Consider the following 25,726-nt stretch of genomic DNA (forward strand, 5'->3'; position numbering starts at 1 on the left):
TGCACCTCCTTGTCCTTCTGCCTGAGGATGCAAACCGTTTAAAGCATGGTATTATAACCCCTCACACATTCAGATAGCATGGAGTTAAGTTTCACTCAAACATTTCCTTTTCATTTTTCCGTGGGAGTTTTAAAGAGAAAGAAAGAACCGGAGGAGAGGAACTTGCTTCACGCAGGCTCTGGGTCACCCTTCTATGCGGGTGTACTTACTTACTACATTATCTCAAAATGACAGCTAAATTGGCCTGTCAACAAAGCTACACTCATCTAAGCAACTTCACTGGTGCATTAGTGCCTCTTCCAAACATAGATCAGAGATATGGGGCATCTCTTCCGTTCAGGAAGCCACAGGGGGAAATTACAGAGTTTCTAAGTGCTGCACTATTCAAACATGCAGTTTTGCCTACTTGGTTTTTACTTGTTGGTTGCTTTTCTTAGCAGAGTATTTTGTATGACTGCACGGCAAAGTTTGGGTGAAAAAGAAGAAAAATCAAGCCCATTGCATCAAAGATGTTACTGAAGTACTAAAGGATACGAGCACTAATTGGTGGCTTGTTATTAATTCAAAAGCAGGACTTCCTTTGGCTACTTCAGCTCCAGTAAAGATAAGTGTTTGGAAAAGAAGTCTGTGTGTTTTTGTGTGTGTGTATAACATATATATATTATACATACACACAGATATAAATATATACACAAATCTCTCTTTTTGTTCATCAAACATGTCTTCAAAACAGTCAACAACTGGCACAAAATAACTAGATAAATACCTACTAATTGAAATACTTCCTGATCTGCCACCCGATACCACGACCACCTTTGTAGCGCTTAGGAGAGAATGAGCACTCCTCTAGTATTCCAATGACTTATCTACAGAATGCAAGCAGTTGACTCAATTCAGCCAGCGCTGAATTGATGTGTTGCTGCCACCTCAAGTACTGTGAATCAAATACCGCGAATGTGTGATTCCCCTCGGCAATCTCCAATCCAGGCGGTTGAGGACGTTACCCCGTCTCGTAACAGATTGCACACTCCCTCTGCACCTCAGGTTTATTAAAAGGAAAGGGCCTTTTGCAACTAATGCTTCCTCGATAGCACTTAGTGTAATTAAAAAGCTTGCTACATGAATGCTTCACAGTTCCACTGTCCAAATGCACATATACATGTCAAATTGCAGAAGAAATGGCAGCGAGGATGAAAAAAAAAAAGATTTAAATCAGGCTTATACTGGGGTTTTCTAAAATGTTTACACCACTGAATGTGAGTAGAAGAGTGCCGAAATAAAAGCAAACTGCTTTGCATTTCTATACGCTCCGACTCTGGGGTAGGGAGCTTAGCTTAGCAACATGGAGACTCAAAATCAGACAAGCAGCGCATTCATAATCTTTTGGTTAGGTTTTGTCTACCAGGAGTTCCCTGCAGGATAAACACCTTGCCTCAACGACAGGACTCTGTGCTTGTGTGCTTTCGTGCCCAAACCCATATTGTTTTTGAGAGACAGTGAAAGACATTGTGTGGGATGAAAAAGCAATTTGACACAGCGATTAGACACGGTGCTTGGCAAGGACAGGCTGATTAGAAAAAGAATCACATTATCACACCAGAGGAGAACTATCTCTAAAACCCACTGCTCCCATTGTCACATGTTACAATACACACAGCCGTGAACAACCAGCAACCACCAGCATGCCACCGCGTCTCCGCGCTCTAACCGGGCCGAGTGGGCATGCGGGCAGGTGTGGGGCTCGTACACTGAGGACCTTGACTAGTACGCAAGATAAGTTACAAGCAATTTGCTGCACCTCATACAGAAATCCACACTCGTGAGTTTAATGCGGAGAGAGGTCAGAGGGGAGATGCAGTGAGACAATTCATGTTGGCTGTTGTTACCATTCCATTAGTAGCTGTCTAAATATGTATGATGGAGGGGGGGGTTGAATAATCTCTCTACTCACTGTTAATCGTTTCGGTCATTCTAGCCAAGAATGTGAGCCAAGAAGAACAGTGTGAGTGTTGCCTATGATATGCTAACAGAGTCCTGGAAAGTCTGGGGATACTTTATTATGTATTGTTATGACGAGCCATCTGATGTACTGAGATAAGTGTCCTAGAAGTACTTCACTGTGCCGTGTGCATCATTGAGTAAATGTAAATGCCAACTGACAAAGTTTAACTGGAGATAAACGACAAGGTCTGAGTAATCCCAGGAAGCTTGGTGAAAGAACTGAAGTGGAGGAGCTGGCCACGTTGAGCCGAACTGGAACTATATGGATCTGTGAAGCCTGTCCCCATCCCACTGTCCTGCCTCCCTCCGACGCCTTATTGCCATCAAGCAAAGGCACACAGTGGCTAATTACTATCCAGCAGAAAGCAAACATTACTTCTCCATCTCCCCTTTGTCCCTTCCCATTACTTACGACCCGGTTCCCCGTCTCATATTTCTCCTGACAGGTGCGTCTATCCGAGGAGAATGAGGCCGCGTTTCAATTGGCAGGCAGAGGATGCTGTTAAGTAGGGGCGTACATCTGGGCTGACACATGGCCCGGCCAAGGTGAAACTAGCGGAAGGTGTGGAGCTTTATTGAACTCCACGGGGTTCTTGTCAATAACGCAGCCACTTGGCACGTCGCGTTCGATGCCGTTATTAATGCGCGGGATCCGGGGCGCATATGTAAATGAGTGTGCATCGGTGCGTGCCTGCGTCTGACCTTCCCCTGCAATTATCAGCAGGAACAATCATCAGGATCTACTCTTTCCTCCCTCGCCTTCTCTCCCCTGTGGAATGTGTTGAACACCCACGTGTTGAAGAAACAAATCAATGTGAGTTAAGGAGGGAGAGGGAGGACTATCAGGGCGGGAGAAACAATGCGGTGGGAGAAAACAGCACGACCAATGAGAGTGCGTGCGTGCGTGTGTGTGCGTGTTTGAGCATGCGTATGTACGCAAGAGAGGAGGACGAAAGCAGGAGAGAAGAGACTAGTCTGAAATGAGACGGCAAGGATAGGACTGCACAGATTGATATAGCAATTACCAAGAAAGCAATCCCTCAGTTAGGAATACATCTACATACATTAGAGCAGGGCTGCTCTCCAGCCACCAGCTTCTCTGAGGTTGCCACGGCGGCGTCTCGTAACAAAAGGAGCGCGCAGAAAGGTCATTGCGGGGCAGCCGTCTGTTGCGCATGTGGAAAGCAGAGCGCTACCTTCACATACAGGTATTCTCCAAGATGTTCCCATCTCAGCCGCATGATCAAGGGGTGTCTCATTGTGCGTCATTCCGTAAACACAAACGTGGTCTATAGGCATTCACTGCACAGACTGACGCATGCTGCATTTACAAAGCGACTTACACTTTGAAGGAATGCGCTTCCACAGTGAGATTCAAAGGACTCGCTGTCATGCACACTTTCCCTGAGCTAGCACGTAAATCCGGTTATAGTGAGCCTATAATGTATGCAGAGAGAGGACCAGCATATGCTTGTGCAGCATGACTACAGGCCCCGCAATACTTGGAGCAGAGTTTTGCATGAAAACACAATTCTGCTAACAAATGGGCTCAGAGTGCACATGCGAGCGTTCCTCTGTTGGTTCGAGACACATCAGGCGGAGATAAGAGGGAAACGGAGCAAAGGATGGAGCATAAGGCGTGAGGGGGCGCGGGGGAAAAAAAGTGCAGTGTAAATAACCCCGTGAAAAAGCAGAAAGAGTTGGAGGACAAGCAGATGGAAACAAATAAACCGTGGTTAAAGTGATCCGGTGCGACTTGGATCTCCGCCGCAGGCTCGACGCTCGGCTCGCGTGTGCGTGTCTACACCCGGTGTGAATGAAATGTGTTTTTTTTCTGTGCGCCTGTGCTTACAGTACATAGATATCCACTCCCTGTGAGCTTGCGTCGCATAGCTGTAAGAAGCACCGTCGGCACCGCGACACGACGAGGAGGCTGGGGCCGCCGCGTCAGCGTGCACGTTGAGGAGGGAGAGAGGCATCACTTTCCTATGCATTCGTTACGAGGGGTGTAATTGGTGAGGCTTGTATCTGGTGAACTCAAATAGTGAGCGAACGTCAGTTCAAGGATATTCGTTGATCAGGCCACTGAAAGCGGGTTGGTTGGCTTCCGTCTCATTAGTGACACGGAACCACACGAGGTGATGCAGGCTCTGAGCAGACAATGAGTGAAACTGAAAGTCTCTGTATCCAAGGACTTGTTGGGAAAAAAAGGATAAAAATGGAAAGAAAAAAAACAGAGGGTGGGGATTAGAGAGCGGGACGGACGATTGTTGGAAGTAATCAAACGCTGCCATCTGCTGGGCATTGTATGAACATGCTGTTTCAGGTCTGAATACTTTAAAAGCTGCACCTTTGTGCCACCTGTTTGCATTGATCCAACCAGAGAAGGACAAAGTGCTGGGGGGGGGGGGGGGGGACAAAATAGATCGGCTCTGCTGAGGAAATTGCACACTCAATTTGCTGCTTGAGAGAAGAAAGAGCTCGGAGGACAGGGTGATCGTGATAACGTCAGAGAACAACAGAGTCATTTTGATGGCATTTCTATGGCCTTTTAGTGGCACTCAACAGGTGTACAGCTAGAAAAATAGGTACAAAGTCTAAGACTCTATTGTAGCGGCCGCAGGGGGGCGGTTGCCAGGAGCAGACGAGTGAGGCGCCCTCACCCAGACACGGCCTCAAAGTGTGCTCCATTGACCGGGCGGTGTGGAGAGATCGACACACGGGGATGGAGGGCGACTTCAGTTGAGACGTTCATCCACCTCATCTTTTTACATACATAATAGTTAAAGCGCCTCCATCTCCTTCCCTGCTCATCCCAACGAAGGCATCTGCAGCAGAGCAATTAAAGGAAAAGCCTCCTTACCTCTGCATACCCTGGGTTTTCCTCGCTCACTTACATCACCCCAGTGCATCTTTTATTTCTTCATGAAAAGGATTTACAAAAAGTACTTACTTTGCTGGTGCTCGCAAGCTGATACCTTTATGCGTGACACTTCAAAGAGGAGTTTGAGATTAGGAGAGACCAACAGAGTCAACAGGTGCTTCTTTTGACTGTACAAAGATAAGGATCCTCAAAGAGGGAAAACGGCAGGCAGACAAAGAGGGCCTTTTTGCATATTAAAATGTGCACAGCAGTGACATGTCTGTTTTCTGCCTGGAAATAAATGCTCACACAAGTGACAACTCTTCCTACATGGAGGTAAAAACAACTGGCGGATGACTTTAGAACTGATATAATTAATTTACATTTCCACCGCTTTAGCATATTTTAGTGTTCTATCAATTCTAAAGAATTGCTTCACTGTATATGTGTGCTTTGACCTAAAAACATGCGTGTGTGTGTGTGTGTGTCTTTACCCACATACCCGCAGGGCCCTGACTCCATCTGTCCTCCCACTGAGCTCAGATCCGCAAATGAAGACTTTTATTCCAACATGACAGGGCTTTTCCTGCATAGCGAATTTAAAAAGGTGGCCATCCTTAATTTGTGTGCCGCGCAGCCGTGACAGCAATAATAAAACCCCAAACGGAATCAGGCCAGTTACAAATGAGTGACTCTGAACTGGTGCTGACCTCCACTTTTCTCTCTTAATGGATCTTGTACGTCAGTGTCCAAAGTTCAATTATTCCAAACTAATTCTAATTCCTGGTTCCAGTGAAGACAAAACACAAAAAAAGGACAGATGAGGTCATACCCTTTTTCTTGTCTTATTCATAAGCTGCCCTTTCAGCCGCGCATTTGTGCCCTGCATTTAAAAGTTTCGACTGACCTTCTCTGTCACAGACTAGATATGTTCAGCATCAGTTGAGGCAATGTGCTCAACATCCGTGCCATTTCCCTTTTAGCCGCATATGAGCCCCGCGCTTCCTTCAAAGAGAGTGAAGTCCTTGGGGTGTTTTCCCTGTTAAAGGTGGACTGCCATTCGGATGGCTGGTATCTTTATTCTCACTGAGTTGTGTGCTGTCTTTTTTTACAGACGATTGCACTTTCTTGGCATTGCAATACAGGGACTGAAAGGTACTGAATACTTTACATTTACAGTGTGATGAAGATTAGTATTTGTATAAGGCGGGTATTTACAACTGTGATCTCCTGGTCCCACACCTGCATAATCCTGTCACTAAATGCCTTGTAATGTCTGAATGAGAGATGCTGTAGGAGACAGAATAGACAGGGAAGGAGTCAACATTTTCACACATGTTTGGCAACAATAACAACTCACCCATTTCGCTAATGCCCATTAATAAAATCAGCACCATCGTAAAAATAAAGTAAATCAAAAACAAATGAAAAGCCTCTTTTTCTGGATAGATCTATCCGTCTGTTTCTGAGACGTACTCGGGTCTGCTATCTGTGTCTGCAGCCAGTGCAGAGGAGTCATAGACTGAGTAACAGATCAAAGCTGACTTAGGACAGGGAGCAGCACACCAAAAAACTGATAAACCCAATCATCCCAGTCTGAACTCTATTACTGAGAACAAAGCAAATGTGCGCGTGAGAGCCTTTTGGGTTTTAGCTGATGGGAAGACAAAAGAAAGGAGAAAGAGAGAGGGTCAGACATCCGGAGAATAGCGTACAGCTGTTCCCTCCCATTGTATCATTACACTACAATGGCAAATAAATCCAAAATTATATGCGTCACGTGGACTTTTACGTTTACGCGCGTTTGGTCGGCAAACAAAACAACAACTGCGTGTGCTGAAAACACTTAACATAATCAGTCGTGCACGGGGACAAAGCCCCGCAAGTTCCATGCCTCACAGCAGAATGTATCAGGTCATTACTATTCTGAGAGAATCTGACCACAGTCTGTGTCTCTGTGGTAAGTTAGGAATTAAACATGCACCAGCTTCAGGCCAGCACAGAGGGCTGAGCTAAGGGCAATTTGTCTCATTTAACTGCTGCCTATCTGCTGAGTGCAATAAAATGATGCCGGCCCTTTGCTTTTCTAAAGAGCTGTGCTGTTTGAATCAATGTGATTACAGGCCAGTAGAAAAAGAGGGAAGCAGGTTCCCAAATTGACTAGAGAAGAAGTAACCACAGCAACAGAAGCATTATGTTAAATATGGCTTGCTATTTGAAGCTCTAACAAGGAGTAACGCAAGTACTGTAAAGCAGCTTGTGAAGCAAAACACATAGAAATACACTGTGTTCACCCTAAGATTGGCTTGTGGTTACATATAAGCTTATGTTTAGAACATATGTAGGTATAGTATTCAGTATAAAGTACACAGTATCATATATTGTAAATGTCATTGATCACAGCACTGTGCATGTGACATAACTTCAAATGAAAAGAAAAAACAAACAAAACGACTTCAATGTCCTATTCACTTCCTGTTTTATTTTGTAGACTTTACTTCCTGTCTCTGTCACTTGCCAACCTGTTTTCCACACATGCACCAGGTGCTCACCCACTCATCGGCAGATCGACGCACTAATCCTGTGAGCCTTGAATTCTTCCTGCTCTTGTTTACCTGTGGCGCCGTTCGAGCCACACTCACACTCACACTGCCAGGATCCCAGCATCACCCAGCAACCTTTCCCATGCCACTCTATCCCAAATTAGCCCAGCGGCCTCTGGTTTCCATTAAATAAACCCCGTTGAAGTGCTCCTTGGCCTATTAGTATTCTGCTCTTCGGTCCAGCCCACACCAACCGTGACAGGAACTTCTCTCCCATCTCTAATTAATAATGCAATCAGAGCATTTACTGAACAGCGGTAGGGAGATGAAGTACCTCAACAACTTAAGGCACTTCAGCCATTCCATTGAACCATTGAACAGTTTTGTAAAATGTATTTTATTCATTTTGTATGTTCCTTCCCTTCTGTCATAAAACAATATAAGGCACGATAATTTGTAGTTATCAGTGGGCTATGCAGTTTTTACACTGATGAGACTTATTTAGCCCATGGACTTATTAATTAAATCATAAGATGTTTTATTGAATCTAAAAATGTGTGTTACATTAAACAGCTGTATCCACTAATCAGTGAAAGTCAAGGTTCTGTTAGTAAAATTAAATAACAGAATTTATCTGTCTCTTAAGAAAGCGAGTATTAAACAGTGTTTAATCGGGCTACAACGATTAGCCGACGTAATAGACTATGTCAATTATAAAAAATCGTCAACGCAGATTTCTGTCGACGCATCCTATATTATTAAAAGATTCTTTTCATTCAGCATTGCAATACACTACAAGACGTGCTGGGGGCGCTATCGCGTCTATATGCACCAAGGAAAAGAAGAAGTAGATCAAGTTGAACGTGGGAGAGTCCATTAAGAGTCCTCAACATCCTCAATATCCTCATCACTTGCAAGACTTGCTATTTTGAGTTACTTTTAAAACTTTATTTGCACTTGGTCTTTACTTTTAAATGCATATTTGCACTTACATTTTACTATTACTATTCAATGTATTATGATGATTACATTTGTATTAACGTGTTACTCAAATACAGTTAAAGTTCAAAATCCAAAGTTATTAGATGGAAATAAACGGCCACACGTTGTAGCCAAAAGGAATACTTGCCTGTTTGTTTCTAGTCTCCTACACTGTGGTAAATAATCGTTAGATCAGTCGACTAATAGAAAAAATAGTCGATAGATTAGTCAATTACAAAAATAATCGTTGGTTGCAGCCATACTGTTTCATTGTATTATCTTTTAAACACAAAACTACACACATTTGATCATCGGCAGAATTCCACCAGGTAAAACGTGTCGAACTAGCGACTCTTCCTGCTGTGCGCTGTGCAGCGTAGATGTGGAGATGAAAGTAGCCTAGCAGCAACCAACATGTTGCTCCGTCTGCCACTCATCATCTCCCCCCCCCCCCCCGGTAGCTTGACAGGTCGAGGAATCCCTCGGCACAGCTGTATGTTGCGCCTCTGTTTGTTACACCTCGACTGCAAATGGCTCTCTCCATCTTCTGCTGCCGTCTCGGTCTCTCCTTTCTAACTGAGTGCAGCGCGCGGCGGTTACGTTTCAGGGGGCAACGCAGACCAGAAGTAAACAAAGTTGGGCCACAATAACCTCACAGATAAACGGGTTAACTTTGACAGCCCTAATAAATACAAATCTTAAATATGCTTGAGTTCCTCCTAACGTTTCTGTGGCAGTTTAGTAATAATGGCACTCAGTAAAAGCAAGTGTTATGAAGGAGCATAACTGCATGTTCAAGGAAGCAGATTGTCTTTAACAATAAAAGTTGGGTTTGTAACAAATAGTGCAGCAGGGCCAATCAGATGCGATGACAAGAACAACTATTCCAGTATCACGGTTCATCCTTTTAATCGAAGACAAATGCATGTGCAGTTTGAGTCCTGTGATTTAGGGGGAAGGTTCTTATAATAAAGACTGCTCCCCAGTATTTCCCCTGCCGTTAGAACAGGTGTGCGCCCCCCCCCCCCCCCCACCGCTACCCTGAAATTACTTCCCTCTTCGCTGTAAAAGTGTGCAAAAAATAATAATAATTTGATTGGCAGTGAGCACCAGAGTGACTACTAACCCCGGGCAGCAGTTTCCCTGACTAATACCACCCCCGCAACCCGTCTGAAGTTCTAATCCTAGGACAAACACTGTGCTCCTGTGTGAGTGTGCCTGATATAAAACAGGGGGAAGTAGCTTGTTGTAGCATGAGGCGACTATGCACTGTGACGCATTCATTAAAGGTTGCTCTGAATGTGTTACATTAACTTCTATGCAAATGTGTGCAAATACCACTTTGGTCTCATCATGACACAGGTGGAAGCGCAAATTACACAGCTCAAAATACTACTGTCATCCTGAAACTGTGGCATAAGTGCACCTGGTTTTCTATTCAACGAGACACTTCTGGCTGCACATTGCATTCCGGATGTTCATAATGACAAATTGCACGAATCCTCATCGTGATTCATCGCCTAAAACCACTTCAGTGTCCTGACCTGCAGAGACAGCTCTGATAGTTCACTATCAACACATGGCCACAAGATGGCAGCAGTGAATCATCTTAAAAGGTTGAAAAGAGAAAATTCATGTGTTCCGTCTGTGTTATGTTTAAGTACAGGGGGGGGGGGGGGGGGGGGGGTATAATTTACTCATGCAGCAGGTGTTCATGTGTTTGTTTGTCAGCTTCAAGACTAAATGGAACATCTCAGTAAGCTCATCAGCTCACTTTCTTCATTAGTGATCACTACTGTTCTCTAAAAGCAGGAATATGGCAGAGCGTGACAATATAAATCAGTGTAGAATTTGAAAGAAGAACAGAATACTTTCGTGCTCACATCAAATTCGTTGAGGGCAGCGGCCAGCTCTCCAATGCCGGCGTGGCCGTGCTTCTCGTCGGTGGGTGAGGTGGCCTGAGCAGCACTGGAAATGCCTCCAATGGCCTCCTGAACCTGCTTGAACACGTAGTCCCGATTGGCCCGTGTGGCCGCCACGTCTGGGTGGCGCAGGAAGGCCTGTGAGGCCGTGTACAGCATGGTGGCGTTTTTCTTAAGGGCGCCGCGTGCGGCCGCCATCTCATCCCGACACTGGGGGTCTTTCAGCTCCTGAGGAGGTGATGAAGGTTCTCGGGTAAGAATTAGAAAACACTTGTAATTGATCCTTCCATAAAAAGCTCCGGCATTATTTAACAATTAAGGACAATAGAAAAAATAAATGTAACATGAAAAAGAGTGTCTCTGCATTTCGTATAAAGCATATGTTTGGTGCTTGATGGGAGTCAGTGATTCGCGATACAGCAAAGCGATGCATGAAGTTATCCAATTCTCTGTCAAAACCAAAGTTAATGTCCCATCTAAGCTCAGTGTGCAGCTGATGGACAATTTGGCACCTGAAGGCAAAATCTTGTAATGCTTTTTGTCACACTCATTGCTATGTTAGATATTCTAACACTATAATAGGCAACGAAGAGAATATTTACTGATTTACATTTATTTTTGATACTATAGAAAAACCCTACAACACTATGAAATCTACTTTCAACTTATTCCACCAAATAACGTCTACAGATCGCCACGCCAGGGAAAGAGTGTAACTTGTAAGAGCTTTCTCCTAGAAACCCTCCTGCACTTGAATGCGACACACAAGTCAGAAGTGGCTTATTTCTTCTTTCTAAGACAGAGCCCAAGCTTCCAAATACCTGCTGCCTCCGAGCTGCCACATAGTTCAGCTTCACCATCTCCTTCCCAAACTCCTTGAAGCGGTTTGCCAGGTCCTGCTCATTGGTCGCATTCTTTACTCCCTCCAAGGCCTCCTCCACCTGTAACACACAGGACGGATCTTCCAGATAACTCTGTTATGCATTTGAAAACTAGCATACATAAGGATTCTGTTATATACACAAACCATGTTACAACATACATTCAAGTGAACAGTATGCTCTTCCAATCTGGTTTGAAACGGCAATAACCATTTATTTGTGCACTTTTAACGGGTCCCCTTTTGCGGGAACACAGTGATTCTGAACTTCTTTGTATCCCTAATGAAAGGGATGCACCAAATGTAATGGGAAAAGAGAAGAGAGAGAGATCACTTTTAAGTGGCCTTTGATGGCACAGCTTATACTGGCTAGAATTAAGCTCCTCTGTGGGCTTCAGGATTCAAGCTTGGAAAAGAAGTGTGAATGAGTGAGTTTGTGCGTGTGCGCGCATGTGTGTGTTTGTGTGAGGGAGAAAGAGTGAATGCGGTTTAACGGAGGCTTGCGTTTGATTCCGATTCTGCCAATTACAGATCAATCTTTCCAAAAACTCTAGATCACCTTCACTTTTCAAAGCCGAAGGACTGAGAGAAACTTGAGTCCTGCAAAGTCCCCTCCGGTCAGCGAGTGTGAGGGATATTTGTAGTTCATCACACACGTGCACTATAGTACGATATTAATACGGCACAATCAGATGTGTGGTCTCGGGATAGTCCCCAACGCCTCATCTATATGCTAATGTGTGCAGAGGCTGTGAGAAAAGGGTCCTTTGCTGCTGTGGAGCGCACAACAGGAACACGTCCCTGCTTCAACATTTGAACAAGCCAGTGTACCTAACTGCACTGCGCATGCACATCTGATCATACCCCTTGATTCTGATCAGTGGGCAGAATATTCGGGGATGAATCTGTCATTTCAAGTTAAGGCCCCACCCATCCAAAAGGAGTCATTCTAACCAGTACATGTAACTGCATGGCTGTATTTTCGCCTCAAAAATAAACGCGATGGTTGCACTTACAATTTTGAGGTGGGCCAGCAGCCTCATGACGTCGGCCATGTCGGCGAGGATGAGCAGGCGGGTGACAGCGGAGAGCAGGGCCCGGGCGGCCCTCACCATGGTGCCACGCTTCACGGAGGAACACGGGTCATCGGCGAACTCTGACGAGGCGATGCGCATCGTCTCTCCTGCGGGGGGGGGGGGGGGGGGGGGGGAGGCATGGTTACTCTGGAGCATCTGCGCCCAGCAGTGAACACACTCGTGCGAGTTTCATATTGGTGAACTTGTGCTGAGGTGAGACAATGCCGTATGACTTCTTTTTGACACACACACACACACACACACACAAGTGCAGAGTGACGGCACAATGGGCCTGATTACTGAACCCCTGTGGTCTGAAATCAGCATCTACAATTTAATCACGACAAGACGAAGAGGTTTGGAAGGCGCGGACACAATGACACAGGTCTGATGAGGTGAGGGTTTTTAATGTGACCATAACCAGGCCTGTGATGCCATCTGGGGACGCCTTTGGTGGTAGCTAAAGGGAGACACACATCAGGCCATCTTTCGCCTCACACTTCCATAGTTAATATGAAAATAATTTTCCTTAACATGTAATTATATCCAACCTCCCACAAAAACTGTTGTAATGGAGAATAAAGCGTAACAGCAGCCCATTAGTAGTTTGTAGTGGAGGGCTTCGGAGCATGATCAACTTCTCAAGAGACGTGATAAATATCCTCTTGTTTTTCTAATGATGGTGGATCAACGATTTTTACTGAACTTGATTCATTTGCTTTTTCAAAGGGCTCAGCTTTGCCATCAAAATAATCAACACACAGTGTAACTAAGTGCATGAGCATGAATACATGTAATGTAAGCATGAATTCACAAAGTAGTGCCACATCGGTTCCAAACGGGCCAAAAGAACGTGGAACATTCTCCCTCCACAAAGCCTTCTGTTGGTTCTCATTCGCCAAACAGGTCGCAGGATCCATCCTATCGTTTGGGATGTGACAAACATCTGAATCACATAAAAGGCTCGTCGACCGGCTCTGAACACCAATAAAGGAACCTTGAAAGAAACGGTGAGGCTGACCCATGAGAGCGGTAGCCCCCTGATTGAGGTGCGGTGCTACGATTCGGCACCAAAGCCGGCCATGCATAACTTTAGCGTGAAAAAAGAATCGGAATTAGGCTCATTACAGTCATGAAGCTCTGTGCACAAAGCACAAAGCCCAAAAGTAACGGCTACTAATCTGTCATATTTAATGGATTCGCCTTGCCAGTCACAACTCCCCAACCGCTGGAACCGTGCAAACACATTTGACTTGTTGTGACACGCGGAGCACTTAATACACTGCCAAACATTACAATTTAAAAAGTGATTGCTCTCTTTGACCGGCTTTCAATGCTAGACAACGTCACTGAATGGGCCTTTTCATAGAAAGTGGTTCCAGCAGTGCCAATTATTTTTAGCAGGAAATGGTGCCGAGTTGAAAAAAAAGAAAAAAAATTAGAGAACATTCAGCGAGCTCACCTTGCTTCCGAACATCCTCAACAGCCAAAATGAGCTCTTCTTTGAGGTCCTGGCTGTCCTTGGCGATCTGCTCACCCTTTTCCAAAAAGTTCTGGGTGGCCTGCTCGACGGACACCGCGAGGACGTGGGCCTTCTTGGAGCGCCCCTTCTTCTTACTCGATGGCCCTTTGTTGCTGGTGTTCACCAGGGTGGTGACCTGGGGAGAGAGGAGAGCTCGTTTGCCGGGGGGGGGGGGTTGAGTCACATTTACACGTCAAGCAACGGGACGAGGGTGAAGAAGACACAAAGCACGCAAAAAAAGAGCCTGCAGTGTTCAATGTTCTGTTCGTTTGGGTGAGACTTGTCAAGCTCAGTCAGCAATAACGCAGACTTCTTGGAGTGATGTTTGGTTTTACATTTCTTCCGAGGATTGGAAAATACATGTTTTGTTGTTTAAACCTATCCGTGTGAGTGCTTTTGAGCTCCAATTAGAGCGCCATTAACAGCAAACCGAAAGGGCCACAGCGAATTCCCCTCCAGGATGAGCAGCTGGAGAGCAGCAATCACTGCCGCCACGTTAATAATTCATAAAAAGGCGAGGGATTATCTCCACGGCTTCCATGCCGGTGTCACATTTGCTGCACGCGACTACATGTGTCTGTCTGAGGAGTCACACGGACGGAATCCTTCATTACACACTGCAGTCAAGTCACACAGCTTGCTAAAAGTAGTTAGTGGAGTAAATCTAACACTCTTCACTCTTCTTTGCTGCTAAGAGCAAAGTTATGTCCCGCCTCGGCTGCGTTACTGGAGGGCTGCTTGACTCAAATGAAAACTTGAATGACGCTGCCGGGGATGGAGCCAGGAATAGTCGGGCTGTCCCCAGAGACCTTTCTAGTCTTCTGAAACCATTTTGAATAAAATTAATTATTTAATCACTTTATTATTTCTTTAATCCCTATCATCGGCTCCTCTGGCCAACGTCACCTGACGCAACCGAACGAGTGCTCGTTACAAAGTGCAGCGCTGTGTTTATTTCAATCCAAGTTTGGGGGGGGGGGGATCAATAACTCATCATTACATTTCCACATGGCAGCGTTCGACAAACCTTCGGACCCAGACTCACCCTCCATCTTGCACACAGCCTTTTGTTTCTGCACTCACACGCCGGCTAACAGATCCGCCACACAAACAGACAGACTCATCGACCGCAGCGTGAGTTCTTGTGAACGTTGTTCAGCAAGTAAACCAACAGCACGCGACCACCTGTCCCGGCTGATTCAGACGCAGCTGGTGATGCAAAAAAATGAGATTTCCTTCCGTGCAGATCCTTAAGAGAACCTTGTGTTGGTTTAAGATGGAAATCTTCCAAAGAAATGGAATATTATATGATAAGTACATTTCTATTATAATGTAGTTCGTAGTCACCTGAAAGATTTGCAGTGTTTTTATTAATATGAACTCTTCACAGCCACCCTTCTCCAGTTGCCCAGAAGCAACAAACTACACAGTGGTTCTGTTGAGTTTGGACATTTTATGAAGCTCACAGAAGTTGGAAAAGGACTAGTGAAAGAAGGGAGTTGCGATCTGTACCCTCAACACTACACAAAGTCTGTTATAATAAAAAAACCTGATTAATCTTTATTGCAGTATTAAAGTATTACAGCAAATGTATAATGCTGAAGTATTGGATGCACCTGGGAAAGAGGAAAGGAAATTCACATTTATGGTTGCCTATCAATTGTCTTTTTTTAATCATACAGTGCCAGTCAAAAGTTTGGACACGCTGTCATCATCTTTACTGTATATCAGGAAACCCCAGATACAGCAAAGCGGTTGGTTGGTCAAAAATTAAGCAAATAATCCTTCAGTTTGCTACATTTTGTACCCCCTATAGTATGTTAATGGTAAGAAAACTACTGGCTAATAAGTTGGCTAAATAATTACAAAGTGCCCTCGTACAAATCCACAGGTGATCTAAATGTTTTTATCATTTATCGATACCAAAGTATATAACAATATAACAGTACAAAACGATAACAACAAATATGTATTGAATGAAAAAGGATGTATTGTTTCTTCGTGGTCTTCTCTTGAGAGAGGCAAAGACACTAAACGTCATACCTGTCAAGGGGCTGCTGGTGCGGGTTGCAGGGAGGACTCAAACGCAGAGTTTCTAGAACAGGTGCTCTTTATTCCAAAACAAAAACCGAAAAACGTGCCCCAACGACGGGTAGACATTAGATAATGACGCAACAAAGGACAACAGGCACACGGGGCTTAAATACACTAGGGAGGTGCAGGTGATTGGACACAGGTGGAAACAATCAGGCAATCACAGGACAAGGCAGGAAGTGAAGTTACCCAGGGACACAAGAGACATGTAAACTACAAAATAAGACATGAAGCAGAACCAAACCGTGACAATACCAAGATACCTCAGTCACATTTGCTACATGAGAAAAAGATACGTACCCTGCATGCATGCAGACATATGTAGCATGCATACAAATATACATACACCGACCCAGGCAATGCATGTAATGCAGGCAGAGTCAAAGTAATTCTGAGAACAACCTTTTTAGGGTTTACCTATCCTAACATTGGGCACGGAATTAGATTTTTGCTGCACCTTGGTAATCACTCTTTAATCACATTATTTGTCTGCAGAATAGCTTAAAGGTGCCGTTACAGCAACTAAATACAGGTTTTAACCTGCGTGGGGTTGGATGTTTACTACGATTTCAGCAATGTTCACTTTGTTTCTTGTGAAGTCTCATTGAGGTTTCAATGTTTAGATGAGTAGACAAAAGAGACCATAAAAGGCATCTGACTTCACTGCGGCATCAATAAAAACATAGTTTAATGTGTTTGGCACTGGTGGAGATAATACTGAAATGAAGTTTGCAGTGCACCTGGTCATGCACAACTTTATGCATTATATCCTTAAGCGGTTTTCAAATCAAGCCGAGCAATATTTTTGGCTCATGACATTCATAAATTGGCTTCCCATACCATTACACAGTCGATCCTCTACCAGCAGCTGGCAACAAACACAATGGATTAGAGTCAGCCGTGTTAATGTGTCTGTGGGTAGAGGGATGAAAGATGAGTCACTTCATGTTCAGGGCTTCGTGTCTAGCGCAGTGGGTGCGTAACCTCACGAACCAGCATGGGACGGGGTTTTTTAGCAATATGAGATTCATCAGTTTGTTAATCTTTTTTTCAAATAATGAGAATTAAAATGAATGCCATTTTAACCAAGTTTAGAGCTTTATTTGATTATCTAAAGCCCCAGATTTTCCCTGGAAGCAGTAATTACATTAGACAACGTAATGACATTAATCGTAGGAAAACTGCACACTTGTTTGTTTTCTGTTCTGCGGCCTGTAGCTTTGAGATTAGAGGTCAAGTGTATGGCTTTCTCTTTGATCTTGGCGAAACTTAACTTCTGTGTCTTCCTCAGGCCTTTTGCAACGAAAGGGGAACGAGTTATGGGGTCTGCATGATTCATCTGCACTTCCAATGCTCATGTATTCATTAGAAGAGGGCTGTGTTGAGGATCACACGGGAACACGGCATGCATGGGTCACATTGGGATTGAATCAGGAAAGTCAAAGCTTGCTGATGCTTTGTTCTGCAACAGTGACTTAAAAAAGATTGACGTATATTTAATCGTGCCACAATAACCTCACAGTATGCACTCAGGCAGATTCAATTCATCTACCTTCACACAGATTTAACTTTGCTATTTTTATGATATCGCTGCGTCCTCTCGCAGAAGCCTCGCAGTGTGGTTTCCGAATGAGTGTGGAAAAGGCAAACTGATCATATCACCATCATATTAGCAATGGCTGCACGGTGGGTTCAGGGCTCCCGATCCATTTAGCCTTAAACTCATCTGAAAATACAGAGTATACGTTTTCAAAGACGGCTGATTTGAGGGAAGCGAAGTGATGGAGGCTTCCGTGTCCTCGACGAAACTTCGGCAGAGGAAAAAATTTGAAGGACCAACACAAGTGGGCAGTGGAAATTGGACTGATTAGTTGGAGCATGGAGATCAGATTTAACAAAACATCCGTGGCAGGACGAAGAAGAGGAAAAAGAAGAAGGCTTTTGTTCCATTATGAATAATGATGACTTTTAGAGGGCCTTAGTCACCAAAGCGTTTTACTGTGGTTGCTGAGCAATCCAGGTCTGATCAGGGTCCCTTCCACAGAGACACAGGATATGACAAATAGCCTCCCAGTCCATGATAAAAGAATGAATGCTGCGGCGTGATGTTAGCTTACAGCACTGCAAGTCATGAGTATTCACATCTTTTGAAACTTAGATAGATTTGTATGGTTTTCTATGATGTCAAAAACTGACTAGCATGAAAATGACAAAGAAATATGTCAATAACATGAATTCAAAAGGGGTCTAAGTGAAAAGCACCTGGAAGGGATTTAAGGCAAATTTACGTTATTGCATCTCTATTGCAGTAAGCTTTCTATTACACTGCCAATAAATGGTGCAATATTTAGATAGATGCAACATAATTTTCATATAACCGTATTTGTCAATGCGACTGTAACCATAGCGCTTTACTTCTTCCACCTCCATAGACACATTCCCATTGAGTAAAATGTTTCATTAAGCGTTATTAATGGTTCAACGGGGCTGACATATTTTGGCTCTGGCAAGTAATTTTAACATTCGAAAGCTAGAATGTTTTGGGTTTTACACAACTTCACTCCAAATATGTTGCTATCTGAGAACAGCGCAGTATGGGACCAACCCCATACCTTGACCTTGATACCTTTTGCATCAAAAATAAATAATAAATGCATTAGGGCTGGGTACGCTGGGTAGGAACGTAGCAACTGATGAACTCTGACAATGATTTTATGATGCGTTAACAGCATTTTTTAGCATACGGAGGGCCTTAACACTGCCACAAAATGGACATTTTGATTTTAAATCTCTACCAGACGGCGGAGTCCATAAAAGCAAAACTATTTGTTAACCGGAGTAGTTTAATCACCAGAGTACTACGAGTCTGAAGTACCAGTGCGTTACGCAGCATTGATGCAGCCCACTAACGACCCAAACGAGCGGTGGAGCCAAACATGGGCAGACTACTTTGGAGGAATGGATGAAAAAAAAGTGGATGTTAAAAGTTAATTTTGTCAACTGCTCAACCTGCTTCACTGAAAGTGTTTTTTTCTTCCTTTAACTGAGATTCTCCAAAGGAAATCCACAGGCTTTACAAACTAAAATGTCCCCTGCGCAGTCAATTCGAGCTGTGTACTTTTTTCTTTGGTGCTAGACCACTGTACCTCCCTCTAACAAGGAGCCTTACCACTGAACACAGAGTGTTCATGCTGTTCTCTGATTAAAGACAAATGTTTCTTCCGCTACCTGTTCAGAAAAAACACCAGTTATAGTGTTCTGATAACATTACTTCAAAATAAAAGCTTGCAACATACTAGTATTATTAAATATTGCGCGTTACGTCATTTATCACATAATCACAGAAAATCATGTGCTAATCAAGTTACATTTTTTTGATCTTTGCCCAGCACCAATACACACGCCAGCTGGTAATGGTCCCCATAGGGCCATTTGTTGCATAGCATGTGATGGCTGGACTATTTAACCGGTATCGAGGTGTAATCTTAAACCTGAGTGCTTTTGGATATTTTGATTTGGCATTTTTTCTTCCAATTTGATCCAACGGTATGAAATATTTTAATCTAAGCCAATCACAGCCTCCCGGCTGTGCTGCCTGTTGAGTGGGATAAAGAGACACACCACACTTGGGCTCATTATGTTGTTATGTGTGGCCACAGGTTTCTACACAGCTTTAAAAATATGCCAAAAAGTTGCTTTTAACATGGCATGCTCCTGCTGTGATTCTCCAAGGGACATACATACAATACATATGCACCAAAACATGCCTATGCTCATTTCAGTTCCATCGTATGAATTGATGAAAAAAAAATGAAAAATCGCACAATCCTCTTATACCATGTAAATATATATATATATATATATATATATATATATATATATATATATATATATATATATATTAGACTCTGAAATGTAACTCAAACAACAGATTGAAGTCCAACGATGGGGATTGATTTTTGGAGGCCATATTCAATTATTCAAAGTGTGCTTAAAAAATGCCATAAACTGACAGATGAACAGGTGCAGAACTTGATTTACTGACAAATATTGCACCAAAGAGTCAACAGGCGTTTACTATGAATGTGGATAACAGGCCCTAACAACATTCCCAAATGTCCCAAAAGATTGCCTGTGTGACTAAGCACCGACACACACACTCACACACACACATGCACAAGGAGAACAAATCCATAAAAATGGCAGAGCCATAACTAACTAGAAACTATTGCATATTTTAGCACAGGGCCCGAGGAAGTTTGCTGTGTATTTTCAACACATTTATAGATGATAATTTACAGCTGTTGTCTTGCACTACGGTAATTAGTCCCTGCTGATACAATACTGTAAATTCTGTGGACAAATTGAGTTCAGCCAAGCCGGATACATATAGCTTGTGGCGCAGTGTTTTTATTTTGGTATCCCAACCTCCAGGACCAACCACCAGCCCCAAGTCCAACTCCATTTGTTTCTCACACCTTTGTCATCAGCAGTCACGCCTCTGACGGAAATTCTTTTATTCAGCCCGGGCTTTTAAATCCTGCTCAAGTATGCAGGATGCTCCCCTGCGACTCCGATATGGAAGCTCACTGCTGCCTAGATAACAAATCTTTGCACGTCATTGGACACTGAAACGTTGTGCCGGGGTGATGAATAAAATCTACTGCTGCCAACAAATCATTTCAAGTTGATCCCCCAGCCTTTGAATTCAGCTCCATTTTCTGCGTCGTACATCCTGGAAATTCAGTGTGGTGTTGGACAACAAGTCCCTCTGTTTCTAAACAGAATTAGACATTTTCTTTTCAAAATCGATGAGATATCAAAGCATTTTCCACCATTCAGCATGAGACAGGAAACAGATGACTGTAAAGGTGACTATACTGCGGCAGTGGTGAGGCTAACCTTTCCTTGAGGCGTGACGACTTGTTGTGCCTTGCCCTCCCATTTTATTGCTGATCGATGGCATTAAACGCCGTGCGGCCGTTCCTCTCCACAGCACCTCGCCGGTGGACTGTCCCCTCAGTAGTAAATCCTCGCGGCTGCGCGCAGCCGTTCAATTTTCCGCCTCCAGCCTCCGGGACTTGCATCCAACGGATGAGTGATGCCATATAACCGTTTGGACGTTTAGGAGGCCAACAGCACACACGCATCATCATGCAGACCAATGCGCACCTAAGAGATTTCCTTAACCTCTGCCATCCTCCTGCAGTTAGTGATGGACGTAACCTTCCCTGTTAAATAACTGATGAGGCCATTTATGTCCATGGAAAAAATGCATCATGTGTGCAAAAGGCTCAGAGGACAAACGCACACATTTCCTTTCAAGGTGGGTGAATTGATCATCTAGTTTTGAGAAGGTCAATTTAGAAACCTGGTAGCACCAGTACTAACGCATTATCAACGCATTATCAACACAGATCAAATGCATTTGATATTTTACTCGGGAGGTCGTGCTCACTCTTCCTTATACCCTATTACTTAAAATATCTTTCAAGTTCAACAAGTGCTGGAGTGCGAAGCAGTGAGGATCAGCGAGCATTAGGATTAGCACCTGAATGGGTTATTGGATGGCAAAGAGGAAGGGTTTCAGCACCAACTTTCACATTGCAGGGGTGTCGAGCTCTGGCATTATTAACCATGCAGCGTGTTCACTTGCAACCATCTCCTCATAAAACCTCCTGGAAGCCAACTTCGACGCCTAGAGATGCATGTTGCAGAGGAATTCTGCCGTCCCATGATGGAAGAAAAATAGGAAGAAAAATGGGAAGAAAAAAAACAGGTAGCGCTTGTGTTCAAATATTAATCTCTTTTGGGCATTCGCTCTACTTTTACGTCTTTTCCCCAAAGTTGTCGGGTTCATCAGCTGCAGTTTTGAACTTTTCAACATTTCTCGCTGATGTAATCATCCTATAAATCCACAGATTTAATGTTTTATATATTATAAAATATATATATTTTTTAATATATTATGCTATATACTTTACCTACTTTAAGTTGTGAGCATGCGTCAAATGCAATGAACAGCGGAAAGAAAACACAAAGAGGAGCCAGTGGAGTTAAAGGTGTTATCTGCATTGGGGGGTTTACATATTTTACAAGTGGAACTTCTGAGAATATAAGTCATGCATTCAGACACTATGCCTCCCTAATACTTGCTCGTTAGTAACCCTCGTAGCCCGTGTTCCTACACTCTGTTTTATCCTCCCACTCCATCGTTGTCCATCTCCATGAAGTTGCTAATATCATTTTTGAGACAAGAAAAGGCCTTTTATCATACACGGTTGCAGGTGCACAAGCCTCACAACCCTTGATGAAGATCATTTTGCATCCATTTGAAAGCCATTACACCTTCCAAAAAAAGCCAAATGCTGTTGCCAATCTCTGGGAACCAAATGACTACTGGAGCGCGTCGTTGTTGGGAAGAACAACTTGTTTTGGTTGCCAAGGAGTTCCTAAATATAACATCCGCAGAGAGTGCGTGAAAAAACGAGTCAATGATTAGTCTTCAGGAAACCGCCGCTTATTACAACATTTTCGCAATGATCCATTGCAACGACAAAATGCATTTTAACTTCATCTTTCCATAGCTATTTAAAATGTGAATATAATAAATTACAGAATGTCAATGTTTGTATTTTTTACCAATGGAAAAAAGCAATGAGTCCTCATTTGACTGAGGCTTAATTTTCTTTGAGGTTTCACCTAATCTTCACAACAATATAATATATATGCCATCCAAGATGCCGTTCACTTCAAAGACAAGCCACATAAAAGCTTTCTAAAACCTCATTCTGAAACGGCCTCGAGCGTGAGATGTGACCACAATGACGAGCGTCAAAGAAATTAGTGCAGCCATCGACAGAAGAAAAAAAAACGTCGTCTTTAAGGGAAGTGTGTGAGAGCAGAGCAGCGCTCTGAGGTCTGGGTGATGTGAGTCGTAGCATCACGGGACGCGTGAACCTACGGGGGAGCAGGCCAACTGGCGTCGAGCAGCGGACGGGACTTCCTCCACATGTGATCACTTCCGTGCACTTTCTCTGTAAGGCTTTATTCCACAACTCCAAAAATCCTTTCACGTTCAAACGGCTGGTATTTCTCTTATGGTGCCAGTTTAGCGCCTTTTGGGGATTCCTCCCTCAGAATGTGGACACTCACTGTAAACTATGTCAAACTGAAACAAAGCAAAGCAAAAACGGTCGGAAAAGAATTGATTTTACAGTGGACGGAACGGGACAGCAGCACATGAAGCCAGAGTAATCTAATTCAATGTTTCAAACATTTATGTGTGAAAACTAGCTCTGCCTATAACTATATGAAGCTCAGCAGTGAGACAAAAATGGATAGAGAGCTGTATAATAAGGTAGTTTAGCAGTTCAGCTCAGCAAGTGAATTATTCATGGGAATTGGCTTATTTTGTGGTATTTTCTGTTCCGTGGAATAAAAAGACTGTGTCCATCAAGTTAACACCCGTTTATAGGTCATATGGGAAGAGGAAGGCTCTGAGGAGGGAAGTTAAAGCTACATTATTTAAAACTGCATGCAAAATGGAATAGAAAAACAACAAGCAGACAGTCATTTCAGGCTATTAAGCCTCATTTAGATTAAATGTGTGCAGATCTCGCTCCCAGCCAAATATGCAGACACTCAGAGACTCAGTGATTGTCTGTCTGCTTCTTCCCCTTTCATCCTCTTCCTCCCTGGCGCTTTCTCTTTTCCCCGCACACGACAGAGCAGGGAGGCACGGTAGAAGAACATCAGCTGTGCTTCACCTATAGATCTGCTTTAAGTCACAATGCACAGTTTGTATAGGAAGTGTGCATTTTTTATTCCACAAATGAAGCAAAATTAATAAATGGTGTCAGTAGCTATTGTAACAACCAGGGGTGGGGTCGGAACAGCACAAAAGATAAGACAGAACAAATATATATTTTTCTTTAAAAAGAAAATGGTATAATTGAAGTTCCTCCCCAAAGGCCATGATATGTGATTACAAGTGAACACATAACAATGAGAATGGTTTAATTTACCGTCCCACAATTTTCACTGAACAGAGCCATTTAATTTTAATTTAACTGGACGTGACCTTTACTCCTGTCAAATTAAAATAGTCTTTGTTCTGCAATGTTAAATCATGAGAGAAGCACAAATGCCGACTTCCTGATCACATATTCTAATACATTTTTTTGTTCTCCACAGTTTCTTTCACAAACAAAAAAGAAAAATATAAAATTTTGAAACAAGGACATAACACATGAGAGTGAATAAAAAGCTATAAACATTTAACAAATATACAAAATAATACAAATATAAATATTTGTGTGTGGCTGCTTTTCAGAACCCCGGGGCAAGCCAAATGCTGCTGACATCCCAGAGACAGATGAAAGTTCTAGTGGTGACCCTGAGGCAAAGGAAGAGGTAATGAGAACACAGGAGACAGCCAGGGTCCCTCTGCATTATGACACAGTTGTCATATTCATCAGACAAGTCTGTAAAGTATTACAAACATCACCTCTCTTGGTTTAAATGCATTGGGGTTGTGTGTGTGTGTGTGTAGTGAGAAGTAGAATTTGGCTTATGTAAAACAACACCTACTCCTGACTGATCCAGGATCCAGGTGCTAAATATCATATGAATATGTGCAAATGAAAATAGTCATTTAATAACTTTGATAATTTTTATCTCAGCAAGAGTTTGCAGTTGCACATATTCAATCAGAAGTTATTTTCTGTTTCCCTCAAGTATGATGTAGCCAACAGACTGTTGCCAGATTCCCAGGTAGTTTCCAAGAAAAACTGTTCTGTGGTTTAAATAGAAACTCTGAAGAGGGCTAAAACATCCCCTCTTAACTCCCAAAAGTGTCAGTTCGAGGTCCAGACTCCCTCCTTTTCCGCTCGCTTTGTGGATTATGACAGCAAGGCATCTTAAACCCCTAATCCCCTTGCCGCTGTCGTCTCGCCTCCCTTTATGTTAAGCCCCTTGACTTCTGCTTGGGTGTGAGTGTGTGTGTGTCTGTGTGGGGGGGGGGGGGGGGGGGGGTAATTGTGTCTCACGTGCCAAACAATGCAAGGAGCCAAACTCTGCCCTTGGATGACATACAAAAAACAAAGGGGGCTGACGGCAAACTGCACCCTTCAGGTGCCCTGCTGGCCCACGACCAGGAAAACTAATATCAATTTAATAACAAAGAGAACCAATGGGAACAAGTACACACCCTGACAGGCTGTTTTTACTGTGAAAACAAGCAGCGACATTCAAACAAACCACAGATGTCAATAGCACTTGGCAGGACTTGTCACAAAAGGCCTTAGTTATCAAGCCGGTGTTTGCTTCTAGCGATCCCACAACGCAAGAGAGCCAACAACCTACAGTAGTAGTTGTCATTTACAGTTTATTTACATGTGAAGAGGTTTATAGAGTGCTGGAACGGAATCAGCTGTGCACGTAGCTCAGGCCGTCTTTCAGCCCCGTTAATGCTAATAAAGAGATGACCTCCCAGAGCAAAGATTTTTTTTAAGGAGGAAAAGTTGCACTGAGAAAGTTGGCACGATTGCTGACCATCGATGATGCCACCTATCAAATTCCAGCGTAGCAAATGGAGTCAACAGCTGGGAGATGATTTGATGGCTTTCTCTCTCTCTCTCGCTCGTCCTACAAACCAGCTCTTCTCTGCCCTCCATGGAAACAACCACCAAACATCCCAATGCGGTTTATAAAAAGCCAGTAATCAGACTACCTAAAGAACAATGGGACAAAGTGAAAATGTGAAACTAAGTCTAGCTAAACTTTCTGTGGTTAAATATGAAAGAACATATATTTTTTAGTCAAGCATCACTAGTAATCCCTA

At 43.5% G+C, this 25,726-nt stretch overlaps 1 protein-coding gene across 1 annotated transcript in view; it reads right to left on the reverse strand.

The window, feature by feature from the left end:
• Positions 1-25,726, reverse strand: part of ctnna2 (catenin (cadherin-associated protein), alpha 2) — a 219,696-nt gene that overhangs the window by 175,028 nt on the left and 18,942 nt on the right. Inside the window, exons 3-6 of the mRNA XM_037471182.2 lie at positions 13,729-13,924; positions 12,207-12,373; positions 11,132-11,251; positions 10,272-10,538 (exon numbers count right to left, since the gene is read on the reverse strand). Coding sequence (XP_037327079.1) covers positions 10,272-10,538; positions 11,132-11,251; positions 12,207-12,373; positions 13,729-13,924 — 750 coding nt within the window. The remainder of the gene's footprint in view (positions 1-10,271; positions 10,539-11,131; positions 11,252-12,206; positions 12,374-13,728; positions 13,925-25,726) is intronic.

This window comes from Pungitius pungitius, chromosome 9, assembly GCF_949316345.1.
Source record: "Pungitius pungitius chromosome 9, fPunPun2.1, whole genome shotgun sequence".
NCBI classification, from domain to species: Eukaryota; Metazoa; Chordata; class Actinopteri; order Perciformes; family Gasterosteidae; genus Pungitius; species Pungitius pungitius.